Source organism: Monodelphis domestica, chromosome 6, assembly GCF_027887165.1.
Source record: "Monodelphis domestica isolate mMonDom1 chromosome 6, mMonDom1.pri, whole genome shotgun sequence".
NCBI lineage: Eukaryota > Metazoa > Chordata > Mammalia > Didelphimorphia > Didelphidae > Monodelphis > Monodelphis domestica.
In genome coordinates, this window is record NC_077232.1 from 256,082,130 (window position 1) to 256,096,677 (window position 14,548).

Below are 14,548 nucleotides of genomic sequence, written 5' to 3' on the forward strand. Positions count from 1 at the left end.
AAATATTATATATTTTACACATTATCTACAGATATAAATATTGTATATGCATATATGTGTACATATAGTATTGTATATTATTGAAAGGATACCAGTTTTCAAATAATTTCTTGGACTAGATAATGTGATTTATAATAATAATTCAGAGAATTCTGACATTATATCTTATTTTACTTACCCATTTGGCAATAGGGCATCCCTGAGAACTCTTGCCTTCTTTACCAGTATAGATGACTCTTTCAATCCTAATAGCTTTACCCTTTTGTCCAAACCTTAAAAAACACACCCACACACACAGAGTCAGTAGATTTACTTGGTAATGTGGTCAACAAAAAGCATGTAATTCAAAAGTACATACAATTCAATGACCAAAACATTAAAAAAAAGATTCTGCAATTTATTTATTTTTAATTAACTAATTATTTAAAATTTTAGTTGCCTTTTATTCATTTATTTGTTTGTTTAAGTATTTTGCCATATTTACATGATTCATTTTCTTTCTTTCCTCTCCTCTTACCTCCCCCTTCCTGGAGCTGACAAGCAATTCCAGTGGGTTATACAAGTGTATATATATGTATATACTTGATACCTATTTCCATATTATTCATTTTTGTAATAGAGTATAATCTTTTAAAACCCAAACCCCAAATCATATACCCATATAAGCAAGTGATAAGTCATAAGTTTTTCTTCTATGGTTCTGTTCCCACAGTTCTTTCTTTGGATGTGGATAGTGTTCCTTCTCATAAGTCCCTTTGGGATTGTCCGGGATCAATCGGCGATTTATTTTTAAAAGTAAGGTCTGGTCCATTGAAAATGAGTAAAAATAAGTTGTTTCAATCTTGTTTCTCTCAATAGAAGAACATATTGATAAATTGTAATGGACTATTTTAGAAATGGTACTAATTAGGCAAAAACCATCAAAAACTGTCATTCTAACACAAAATCTCCTAAGCCATAAAGCTTCCTTTCAATTTGCTAAATGTAGTCATCTGAACCATACACTTAATTAATTTTCATCCACCACTCATTGTAGTCATTCTGAAGTTTTACAGAATCCACAAAAGATTTGAGATGGAATAGTGCCTTTGTTTCCACTACTTTCCTTCAAGGGTTTAGTTTATTAAAGAATTCTTAGGCAAGCATTTTGGAAGTCAAGATAATCTTCAACAGTGGGTTCTGTTTCTCCCTTCTGCCTAGGGCATTCCCTTACTAATCAGTCAGGCACTTAGAAAGGCATTCTATTACCACCAGGCCACTAGGGGATGGGTCATTAGTGCATTTAAGTACGTTTAAGTGCCTAACTTGCTAGCATGGATGACTTAGGAATGAGGAAGGACTCAAGCTAAGCAGTTCTCCATTTGAAGCATCTTATTGTATTTTAATGTTTAGATAAAATATTAACAAAGAAAAGGCATCCTGGGTGTAGAATCATGCAGGAACTCAACCACCCTCATAGATGCCTATGACATGGAGGCCACGGGATCTTACATTCATGGGTCACTCTCATAATGGGCTGCTTACACCCAGATAGTTTTTACAGATGGTGGGAAACTGTTCCACATGCAAAGCTAACAGCTAAAGAAGTTCAATTTATCAATAGATTCTCTGTCATATTCCATGAATCACACTTTCCTCTCTGTTCATAATGGGCAACTGTCTTAGGAAGTCTCTAATTGGCAACTGTAGGTATATTTGTATCCACTTCACTTCTCCATCCACATTTTATGTCTTTCCTCTTTCAGGTTTTATTATCAGCAGGGAAAAAGCTAGATCTGGGTCTGTCTTTGCAGCCCCTGCCAATACTCCTGTGCCTCGCAGGTTGGCTAATTCTTGTTCTTGCCCGGGTTTCCTGGCATCCACCTCAAAGTGGGCAGCCTCTGCCAGCCAGCAGACTATTAGTCCTGTCAAATATTGTGACTCTCTGGTGAATAGCGCAGTGTGTAATGTTGGCAACACTGGGGTGGCTAAGCCTACGAGTAATTACTTGATTTACAATTGTTTACTTCTTTGTATGTGAAGGCTGGAAAAATTCTGACATACACAAAAGGATAAACGTTAATCTGCCCTGGGCCTTTGCGTTAATTACCTTTCTTCCATGATTTCTCTAATAGCTGCCACATTAGGACCTGCTCCTAGATGGGTATAAAAAGGACCTTCATCTTTTTCAATAATTTGCTCTGTTGAAATAATAGAAGATTATTATTTTAGACCTCAATTATACTAAGTATAAAGACTACATTTACAAAGATTATCCCCCAACTGCACATTAAGAGCCCTAAATGTGACTTGTTATGTAGGGGAAAAAAATTGCGGGATGAGCAAATTAGTTGTCTGCATTTTCTACCAGAAATTATGACAAATGATTAATAAGGAGGGCAGCTGGATAAAATGTATATTTAAATGTGCATTTCAAAGATGGGGAAGAGAGACACTGACCCCTTTTTTGGTAGTGGTAGAGGAATCAAGTAAGTAGAATTGAATTACAATATGAGTCACAATCGCCACAAGCTCCAATTTTAAATGAAAAAAAAAAGTTATTTTAAAAGTTAATGAGAATTTTCTGTTACCTGGCTTATTTGACATTAACAAAATTTATCTTCAAGGATGCAGTTAATTGTATTCTCTTCCTCCCTCTGCTTTGCCACAATATCAAAGTTAGATTATTTGTTTCCTCAAATTATTCAAGGGATTCTTTTAAATTAAGAATACTTAACTGAACCTCATTGTTTAGACTCTCCTACTTTGTCATGGAATAATTTGTAGGAAAAACAAAACAAAATGATTTGCAGGAAAAGCAAACAAAAATTGGAACAATAATTCATGTAAACAAAACAGCCAATTTGTCCCCTTGTTTTTCTTAGCCAACTCTGTGTGTGTATATTGTATATTTTGCTAAATATAAATATATACTGACATGTATAAATATTTTATATTTAGATAAGTATTATAAATATAATATATAAATACAATATTATAACTATAATATCTACATATAAATATATACATACATGTATATTTGTATATACACACAACCATACTTTGGGGATTTGGGGAGTTGGAGGACAAGAGAAGTGAATAAAGGATCCTAGGCTACAATTTATTTGGCATCAGTCATAAAAGACTGCCCTGAGTTATGTAGACTAGTTAGCATTGGCCACACAGAGAAAAGAACAAGCAATCCTGGTCTTCATTTAGCTCATCCCCCTTACAAAATATCTTTTGGTACCATTGTCAGAAAGAGAATGTTGGTCTAGGTGGACTATTAGTCTTACCCATATGCTATTTCTTAATTTTCTTTCCAATAGCATAATTTTTAATATCAGCAAAGGGGGGAAATTTGGAATTTGATTCTTTTTCACAACCACAAATCCCATATTGAAAGATACAAAGACCTTCTTCCTTCCCTAGGATGTATTAAAATAACTTGAATTTTAACCAAAAAATCTTTTAAAAATACCATCTTGGTTATTGGATACATGGTACTCTAAGGATAAAATGGAGAGAAAAATAAAAAAAATCACATTTAGGATGTTATTACCTAAAAAAGACACTTCCAAAGTTTATTATTTTTCACAATTAGAGATTTTCACAGTCGAGATTTATTTTCTTCTCAATAAAAAGTACCAAAAAATGCTAACCACGAAAATCAGCATTGATTAAAAAATAAACTTAACTCTTCTAAGATACTATCTTCTGATTAGATAACATATCTGATTGGATAACATTTGTTTGCATAGTCTTCCTCACAAAGAAATGGGATGCAAAAGGCTAAAAAATTGAATAATCCCAAACAGATACATATATATTTTTAAAAGGCTTTGAACATAAGATAAATGAATATGCCCAACTGGTTTGGAAAAATTCATATAGCCCTGATGTTCTTTATGTATAGCATTAGCATCTTTAATTGAAAGGACAAAAATGCAAGCATCAGATTTTTATGATCTTCTACAAACTACTGGTAGACTTGGTTTAAAAAAAAAAAACCAACAGTCTTGCAACTGAAGGCAAGCTCTAGATGAATGCATGTGTTTCACTTTTATTTCTGGCACTTACCTACACAACTGCATGATGGGAAATCATATTGGGTCTTGACAGGTGTATCCAATAAATTTTTTATAGGTGTATCTAGTAACTTGGAAGGAGACTCTAAAAAATGATTGAGAACAGAACCAGCTGTTCTTTTTGTGGGTGTTTTTTCTGAGGAAGAAGTTGCCTGCTGCTCTGATGTTGGGGTATGCCCATCAAGTTCTGAAGCACTGGTATTTCTCGTTAACACAGTAATGGGTCCTGCCATTTCAACCTTCACATGCTTCTGTGACCTGATAGTAAGGGCCTTGTGATCAAACAAGGACTTAACCTGAATCTGTTTCAGCTGTTGTTCCATGGTCTCAATGATGCTCTTTTGATGGGACTGATCACATGCTGAGTGTTGAACTTCCTGCTTCGAAGTTTTCTTCCACCCTCTGTTCTCTGGTAATCCTGCCAAGGAGCGCATACAGGCATTAGGCTTAACTCCAGTTTCTACCTTAATTGACTTGAGCATTTGCCTGTGGCAAGCCTCAGCCTTGGCTTGCTGGGTTTGTTGCTGTTCTTGCCTTTGCAGGAGATGCCACCGAAGGGCTGCATGCTTTTGGAAGTCCTTCTGGGGAGGTGACTGAATGTGGCTTCCCCTCTGTTCTGGTACCAATGGGGCAGCAGGTTGGTGATGCAACGAGTACCTTTGTGGAAGGTCCCGGGTTGCTTGCTTATTAGGTAAGTCTTGGTTCTTACTGTGATATCCCTGTGATGGTTGGAGTGGTAACTGTTGATGGGGAGATACTTGCTGTATGTTATGTCCCTGTTCTTGAAAGCACCCATGAGATGTACTTGGCTTTGGAGTTGCATTATTTGGAAAGTATTGCATATGTTGCAAGTCTTGTGTTTCGTTTCCTATGAAAAATTCAGAATTGATGGCATTTTCCTTCCTCTCTGAAGCCAAGTGCACATTGTTTTGGCATGAAAGCTGCATATTATTTATGTTGGATTTCAGCATCTGGCTGCAAGAAGGGTTTCTGCTATTGCTATTGTTAACCTGCTCTAGCCTCACATGTGTATTATGAGGCATGAATTCAGTTGACTTGCTATACCGACTTTCAGAATGAAGGCATTCCTCCCTTTTTATCTGGCCAAAGGAGGACCTCTCTCTGTGTTGTTCATTGCTGCCATGTGAATGAGGAAAAGTCTGGGGCCCTGGTTCTTTATTCTTCCCGGCTAGTTTTTGCTGCTGATGGTTTAGAGGGAGAGGCATGTTCAGAGGCAATTGTGTTTGTGCTGCCTGTTTCTGCAAGGAAGGCTGCGGGATGGGTGAGGGTAAGAATGGCTCAGTCTCTGCAGCCTGAGGGTTCAAGTGCTGCTGTTTCAGTGGTGGGCCCAAGGGTTTCTCAGCTTGGTGATCTGGTTTTGTCTGAAAATGAAATTTTGGCATGCAGTGTGCCTGCATATGGGCTTGGTGTGGTGATTCTCTCTTGGGGAGGGGCATTTGGGGAGAAGGCTTTTGGAACTGGAACTGCTGGTCCACAGGGGTCTGAGATTGTCCCTGTGCATTATCCATTTGGTACATCTGGGGCATCTGATCCTGTTGCACCATTTTCTGGATATAAGTTTGCCCTGGGTTTCCTTTGGATATATTGGGGGCCCTGGCATATTGTTTTAAGGTCATCTGATCAACCTTGTTGGACTGATATTGAAGCATCATTCTCAGTAATTCCTCTTTGGACTTTGAGTGAGATTCTCCTTGATGAAAATGGGAGGAAGTCAACTCAATCCAGCCTGGCTTCAGGTATGGCTGAGTTTGTAGTACATGCTCTCTTGTCTCTTTCCTTTCCTTCTCACTTGGTACTTTCTGATCTTTCTGTCCAGCTGGCTTCTGATAGTGTTGCTGGAGATCTCTACCACTTCCAATGACTTCTGGTTGCTGGTTAAGCTGTTCAGATATTGGTTTTCTTTCCTCAGAGCATGAGAGAACTGCCAATGCCATCATGGAAGTTGGCATTTCATTTCTGTGGACACAATTAGTCTGAGGTTTCTCTGGAAACACCAAAGATTTGGTAGTACATGTGGATAGGTCAGGATTCTGGGATATAGGACCCTCTGACAGCTCCCCATTCTTCATTTCCCTTAGAAGACTTTCTTCACTTTGGCTGGGGTAGTGATGGGGTTCTTCTGTCACCTCTTCAGGCAGAGTGCCTTCCATTTCTGAGGGAGGTTGAGGAACTGGAGGGAGAGGGGGAGGAGGAGGAGGAGGAAGAAGAAAGGGAAGAGGAGATGATTGGGGTGGTGGTGGAGGAGGAGTAGCAATGAAGGAATCCTTTGCAAACACAGAGTTTGGCTTTGGGTAAGCTGCACTCACTTCAGTCTGCTTTGAATATCCATCAGGAGCACCACTAGAAATTTGCATCTTGTTGCTGGAACCCAGGCTGAATTCTTCACCAGCTATCAGCTCTGTGTTTCCTTGGGGGTTACTGTTCTCTACCATAGAGGGGCCTATCTCAAAAATGGATTGCTGTTGCTGCACCTGTTGTTCTGGCTTCTGAAGGGGATAACTACCTGGCGTTGTGGCTGGTATACTGGAGTCATCAGCATTGCAGCCCTCAGGCACCACTGAAGCTGGCACTAGAGGCAGCTCTGAGTTTGAGGTCTGCGGGGAGTTGATCTGCCCTGAGGTATGGGATGAATGAGTGACCTCATAGGACAACTCATTAGTAGCCTGACTATTAATGGCATTTATGTGAGATGTGGTGTTCTGCGTTGCAATGGAAACACGGTCTGGATAATAAGGAGACAGTGTTTTTTCCAGGAGTTCATCATGTGTGTTTTCCATTGAAGAGGCAGAAACTGTAGCACCGTTAGGCATTGGCACTGCCTTGTTTTGAAGATATGATACAACGTTCCTGCTTGAGTAACTAGCATGTTTCTTCTCTTGCTCTTTTTGCTTTTGAAGTTCCGGGTTTTCAGACCCACTGCAGTTATTCCCGGCAGAGCAGGGAAAATCTGAGGCTGATTCTTCCTGAACTGCAAAGTTCACCGGCACCTTGTTCCATGAATTGGAGACATTTGGTTGGCTGTTGCTTTCACCTTCATTATTTCCTTCTTGGTTTCCCCTGAAGTCATCTCTTTGTCCATTAACATCTTGATCTTGTTTCACTTTCTTGTGCTGATGGAATCCGGAGAGAGAAGGTTCACTAGAAGTCCGTTTTATTCCCCCATTTTGCATACATTTGGGATACTCTCTATCTTCATGCTTGAAATTGGGACTGATGCAATTGTTCTGACTTCCCTTTGTTGGGGGCGTTCCATAATTGCTCTTCAGTGACAGCCACTTATTTTCACCATTTACTTCTGGATGAGGTCTCTCTGTTAATGGACTTCCATTCTGTAGCTTCACTGCCAATGACTCTGTCTGGCAAATGTGAGAAGGAGGTGGTATCAGGAATGGACTTAGTCTGTTCCCCTCAACATGGTCAGTTCTGTCCTGTTCCATCTGGCTTGCTTCGGGGCCATCCACAAGGCTGCCCTGTAAAGGTATCTTAAAGGAGAAAATGGGAGGAGAAAGAGAAAAAATACTTTAAATTTGTGAATATATTTTAAGTGCTAATAATTACTTATACAGAATAACAGTGATGCAGAGTTCTTACAGTAGTATAATCTATACTTCTTTTTTTCTCAATGAGTTACCAAACTTACTGAACTTTGCAAACTATCAACAACTACTCACAAAGGAATATCCTTTATCTTCTTTTTAATCTCTTGCAGTCAATTCTTAGTTATTCATGGTAGAGGAGCGGAGGATGCAAAGACAGTAAATAAAGCATTATGGCAAATGCTGGTAGTTTTTATCCATCAGCAGTTTCAGATTATTTCATTACTAATATTAGAAACATTGATGAGTAGAAACAACAACAAAGGAGGGTCACTTCTTTATCTTTGCTCACCTGTTAGCAACATACGCAAGGATTGATGATAGAGGTGTTAATTAGTAATTCAGAGTTTAAGAGGTTTAAGAAAAGGAGGGAATTGAGAAGTATGTGAAAGAAGTGAGAAGTATAGCTCACAAAATCTGTCTCGGAATAATGGAATATTACTCATACATTCTATTTTATTCAGTCATTCTTTCCTGTAACTAGTTTTTGCTTAATCTATTCATGTTTAAGGTTATAAACCAAAAAATCCATAGACATGTATTTTAGGTCTGTTCTTTTGTCCATCTATTTCTTTTTTCTTGACTTTTGCCTTCTTCCACTTTTTAGTTAGCACTATGACCCTTGCTATTTTCTTCAAAATTTCTCCTCATTCTCAAAACATTTGGTTTTGGTACATGAATAGGAATAATACAAAATGACGAATTTTATTTATTTGACAACAAAAGGTTCTAACAAAACCATTACTGTTATTGGGCAGAGAAACTAAACCATTGGGAAAGAGGTGGAACAAGGAGAATTGTTGATTTCTACAACTTCATCTTTTACTTCACATTTGGTAGGGAGACCTCAGTCTATTTAGTTAGCTTACAAAGTTTATATGTAGGAAGAGCCTCATTTCTAAGAAAGTCAACTGTCTCATATTCAAGAAAATCTATGATTTGGAGAATTGAAACAACCTTTAAATAATTTAGGCATGAAGAGGCAATGCAGAGGTGTTAGGGATATGGAATCTTAGAGCTGGATCACACCTCTAAGTAAGAAACTGTAAAAATACATGAACAGAAATCCACTGGCCAACTTTGTGCCTATAAACACACAAATATAGAAGTAGGCATAAGATATGTGCTTGTTTCTCAAACATATACCATTTTGCACACAAAGAATTAACATTTAGCATAAATATTCTCTAATCCATATATTGGGGACATGCATTAAACTATCAAAAACTGAATTCTAAAAGAGATTAACATTTAATATATGCATAAGAAACAAAGGTCAGAAGCTTTATTTTAATACATTCCTTAGGACAGTGGTAATTTCAACAACTCATTTAACTAATCAACAGTGATTCTCTTTGTAGAGATAAACACTGTCAAGAAACATTAATCCCATTTTTGGTAGTTAATGCAAGCATTTTCCTTTTACCAATTACTCACATAAACTCTTGTGGTTAGCTTTTCCAAGGGAGGGTGGGAAACTTATACAAAAATCTTAGTTTCCAGGCTAAGGGCTAAGACTGTTATTTTATTAGTGTGCCAAGACTCTGACTTAGAAGATTACATCAAGTAAGCTTGCCAATTCAAAGTAAGAAAAAGATACCTCTCTTCAACTCTCCCTTTCATTCCTTTCTCCACTGCTACCCTTAATTCCCCTGCCCCTCCCTCCTCTTGTCTTCTGCCTGACATCATGTTCTTGGGTTCTATTTCTGAGTCATTATTCACTGTATATTACACATATAACAAAGCAAAATCTTGGCTCTTTCTCACCTATTGCTTTTTATGGTGGCATTTAGCCACAAGAGAAAGAAATCCCAAAGTTTGACTTATTTGTTTTCTCATTGTAGGAATGCTTAATGATCATTGATCATATATTTTAAAATTGTTATTTGTTCAATATTAAAAACAAAACAGAAATGCTCCATATTTTACATGTAAGCTGTATTTAAATACAGAGATTCAAAAGTTTTCTTCTCATATGAACTGAAATATTGGGGTATTTATTAGGCCCATATTCCATTCAGTAGCAGTCAAATTCTACTTAAAATAGCATTTAAAAAATTCATAATTCTAGCAAGCTGAAAGCTATTCCCTAAATAGTACCAAATTCTGCTTTTGATTTTCTAAATCTTTACCAATGGCACACATACCCAATAAGAGACTGATAAATTATCATATAAAATGAAGCTTTAATACTACCAACAGAAGAATTGGAATTAATAAGTCATTTATAAATGCAAATAAATTATAAAAAGGGAACAAATTAAAATAGTTAAACTAAGGGGGCTAGATTAGATGACCTAAAAGGTTCTTTCCAGTTCCAATACTACTCTATAATCCTTCTGGGCAAGTACCTTTTTCATATAATTTACTTTGAATAGACCCTAATTCCAACATAGGTAAGCTAGCTAGTCTTGGATAGATCCTAATACTAGGAGATATATATATATATATCCTTGTATTATATATATATATATATATATATATATATATATATATATATATTGATACTAATGCCACCTAGCTTCAAAGGGCTTATATTTTATAGGGAGAGTTGTGTCTACACACAAACAATCAATTAGGTGGCATAGTAGATTAAGTGCTAGCCTTGAAGTCAAGAAGAGTTTATATGCCTTTGACACTTACTAGTTCCCTGACTCAGGGAAAGTCAATCAACCTCTCTCAGGAAAGACCTTCTTTCGGTAATTTCTTTGGATAGACCTGAAATGTGATCTTCCTAGCCCAATGATTCCTTCTTTTCTCAGACCATTACTCCTGTCTCCTCCCCAAATGTAACCTAAGTTCAACCTCTGCGTTCCTCAGCTCTGATAGGTGAGTTTTTGCCTTAGTTTGCATGGTTCTGGGCTTCTCCATGACTTCCTGACCTGCTTGAAGCCACACTTTCAAGTGTACTTCCATCCTTTTTCAGCTCTCCTTTATGTATTGTCTTCTTCCATTAATATGGAAGCTTGGTGAAGAGCAGAAAACATCTTACTTGCTTATGTTTGTGTCCCTACTTACACAATGATTAACTAAAAACATTTATTAAATTCTCTGTCTATCCATCTAGAATTAGGAATTTAAATCTGCTATGTGAGAAGAAAGATAGAACTATGCTTATAATATGCTGGAATAGTGAAATATTATATCAACATACAAATTCTACCACCTAGTTTACTTATCCCTTTACTATATATTATGCTTTTGATTTTTTGTTTAAATTTAAACTGGAAGACTATGGAAAGGATCCATATTAATTCGTGGCTCTTGAAAAGCTAGAGGACTTAGGCTCAAATTTATCATTATAGTAATATGGTAAGTGTTATTCAGGAGTGGAAGGAAAACCAGAAAGAATAGCATGTCTCCTATGATGACATACATGCAATATAGCTTTTTAATTCCCATGTTTCTCATTGAATCAAATTTTTAATCTGGTGGTCCAACAAAAAAATTATGAGACATTTACCAAAGAAACAGTAATGGCATTTCTTATGTTGAGGAACCAGGATGACTTGAGGAAATGAAGAATTAGTGCTATGGAAGAGTCTATTTTTTATTTAAAATCATATTTTGCTGTTCCCTAAATATTTTTAAGTATGAGATTTTCTTATTTTAGACCCTATACCTAATAGGCCTGTGATCATTAGGATGACAATATAAAGAACGTGTCAATTCACATATCTTTTATATAATCTTTATTTCCATCCTAATCTGATGGATTGTTGCCTGATTTTTCACTATGTATATGAATTGAACTGGAAAGTTCCTAAGGAAAAAGTAAATAAGGAAATGACTTAAAGAGATCCTAATGCAGGGGTTCTTAATTGGGGGGGGGTCTATGAACTTGCTTTAAACTAAAATGCTTTAAAAACTATATTCCAACATATTATTTTTCTTTATAATTCTGTGCAATTTATTTTATGTACTTAAAAACATGATAATGATGAGAGGGCTCTAGGCTTTGCCAGAATGCCAATGACAGACAACAAAGTAATTGGCCCTTATTTTAAAAGATTATCCAGTATACATATCTCTTCTAGACAATACTGTGCTTTGGGCCAGAGAAGTAGTTGTCTAAGCCTTCTCCAAACTTATAGGGATGATAATTTCTATACATTCTCTAGTACAGCATTCTAGGTTGTCAGCCCTTTATCCCCAAAGCTATCTTCCTAATATTAGTTCATTCGACAAATATTTACTAAGAAATTTTTATGGACCTACTATTAGGCACCAAAGGCTAGGAAGAAGAAATGTCTTCTGCACTATAACACACACACAAACTCACATATACATACCCATATATATATAAACAAATACACATATGTGTTTTGAAAATGTAAATTTGTCCCAATGTGTTTGATATATAAGGGAACAATTTGAGGATAACATGAATTTCACGTTTGCTTATGTGTAATTTCATCCCAAAGAAACTTTCAGGTTTATGAAGCTGAATAGGAAGGAACAAAATGCACTTTGGAACACACCTCTAATATCTACCAGCTGCCCCAGTTCAACATGTGCATAATCCCACAAAGTTTTGAATTTGTGAACTTTACTGTATTAAAAAAAAAAACAAAAAACACTTAACATCTTAAAAATGTCTAAGTGCTATATTATCAACTGTCTTCTCCTGCAGAAGGAACCATGGATGTAGGAGGGATTGGTCCAAACTCACGCACTCCATTCCATCCACCAAACCCTGACCTTTCTCCATAATTGAGGACTCCCCCCTCATCCCCTTGCTCCATAGTCTCAGTCTTTGTCAGGCTGGTTCTATGAGGACAAAGTGTGGGATCAGCAGCAGCCCAAGGCCACAGACTTTTACACCATTTATTGTAGTACTTATGTATTTCTTAATCATTTCACATGTATAAAAAATATGCTATCATTTTTATTACATTCATATCTTTCTTTTAGTTGTCACTAGCAGAGTTCTTGAGTATTGTTTCTTAAACCTCATTTTCCCCATGTGCCCAGTGGTTTTTGTTGAACAATTTGGGAATGCATCTACCATGTGAAAGTAGACCTGACTTGTGTGCATATGTGTGTACATGTATATATGTGTATAAATGTATACATACACTCACATAAATATGTATCTACTAGGCTTTTGGATTTCCGTGGAAGAAAAGATCAAAATTTTGCCTTTCTGAGATCCAATCTGAATTTCTCAAGTGAAATGTAGTCCAAAAACATATGTCTAAATGAAAATTACTTTTCTAGCAATTATAAAATAGGGAACAAGAAATAAAATTATTATTTAATTCCATTAGACATATCCATCAGTTATCAATAGATAAACATCTATTAAAGGACCAATATGTATCAGGCATTAAGCTAGGTATTAAAAATACAAAGAAAAATATAACAGTATCTACACATAGTAAGACATATTTGATATATACATATAAAGACAGGTAGAGTGGATTAAGTCCCGGGTCTGGAGTCAGGAAAATGAGTTTAAATACAGTCTCAGATACTTATCTATGTGACCATGGACAAATCACTTAATCCTGTTTGCCTTGGTTTTCTTATCTAAAAAATGGAGATAATAATAATAGCACTAATTTCCCAGAGTTTTGAGAAAATGAGATAATATATCTAAAACACTGAAAAATTTTAAAGTGCTATATAAATGTCAGCATTACGATTATAGAGAGATTTGTATATCTATCTGTAAGAGGCAGCAATGTAGCTCAGTGGATATAGCAAAAGACTGAAATTAGGAAGACCTAAAATCAAATCTGGCTTTAGATACTTGTTTTTTGTATGACCCTAGAAAGTACTTTAATCCTGTTGGCTTTAGTTTCCCCATTTGTCAAATGAGCTGAAGAAGGAAATGGCAAACTACTCCAGTATCTTTGATAAGAGGAACCTCAAATACGGTCATGAAGAGTGAGACACAACTGAAAAACAATATCTATTTGTATATTGTAACACACATAAGGTCCTGGGAGGATGGTTCTAGAAAACTGAAGAAATAGCATCATAGTTAAATGTTTATGTGAATGTTATTCTACTCTAGGAAAATCTAGATAATAGAATCATAATTATCACATTCTTAAATAGCAGCAATATAGTTTTGACCAGTGATGTTGAGAGTATTTCGGATATTTCACTCATTACTGAGCTACTTCCTTGGTGAAATGATGTTTTCTCCATGAAAATCATGAAGAAATGTATGGTCAAAATTGAAGATTTAGCAAGAGTGATAAATAAATGAATAGTTCAAGTTCTATACTGATACTATGAAATATAAAGCAACTTATACTATCTCTTGCCCCATTTGTTGAGTTGCTTTACAAACCACACACATGTATGCATGGATACACACACAAAACAAGCCATCATTGAAGAAGCATAAAGAACTACATGGGAAAAGAAAGTATGCTGTGGTTGAGTTGTTCAGCTGTGTCTAAATCTTAGGGAACCTTTTTGGTTTTTTTTTGGCAAAGTAGTTTTCTATTTCCTTCTCCAGTTTATTTTACCAATGAGGAAACTGAGGCAATTAGGGTTAATTGACTTGCCCAGGGTCATACAGCTAAGAGTATCTGAGGCCAGATTCGAAATCAGGAAGATGAGTCTTCTTCACTTCATGCCTGATGCTCTTTCCATTGTGTCACCTAGTTGCCTAAGAAGGCATGGATAGGTGATAATTTACTCAGATTGAGAGAATGTTCCCAGAAATGAAATCACAGAATCACTGGAACATTGGATTACTGGACTATTATCACTACTTGGGAAAATACCAGCAAGTATATATAATTGCTTCACTATAATACTTAAGGCTATCTTTGCAAAATACCAGAAATTTCAAAAATTAAGGGTTTGGATTTTTATATGGCAGGCAGCTAGTTCTTTTTTAAA

General features: G+C 36.2%; 1 protein-coding gene across 2 annotated transcripts in view; it reads right to left on the bottom strand.

Annotated features, from left to right (window-relative positions):
- The window catches only part of TET2 (tet methylcytosine dioxygenase 2), a 168,047-nt gene that overhangs the window by 44,338 nt on the left and 109,161 nt on the right, over positions 1-14,548 (bottom strand). For both annotated transcript variants that reach the window (XM_007495844.3, XM_003341383.4), the window contains exons 4-6: positions 4,060-7,570; positions 2,090-2,180; positions 179-272 (exon numbers count right to left, since the gene is read on the bottom strand). In XM_007495844.3, the coding sequence (XP_007495906.2) occupies positions 179-272; positions 2,090-2,180; positions 4,060-7,525 (3,651 nt within the window). In that variant the 5' untranslated portion in view covers positions 7,526-7,570. The remainder of the gene's footprint in view (positions 1-178; positions 273-2,089; positions 2,181-4,059; positions 7,571-14,548) is intronic.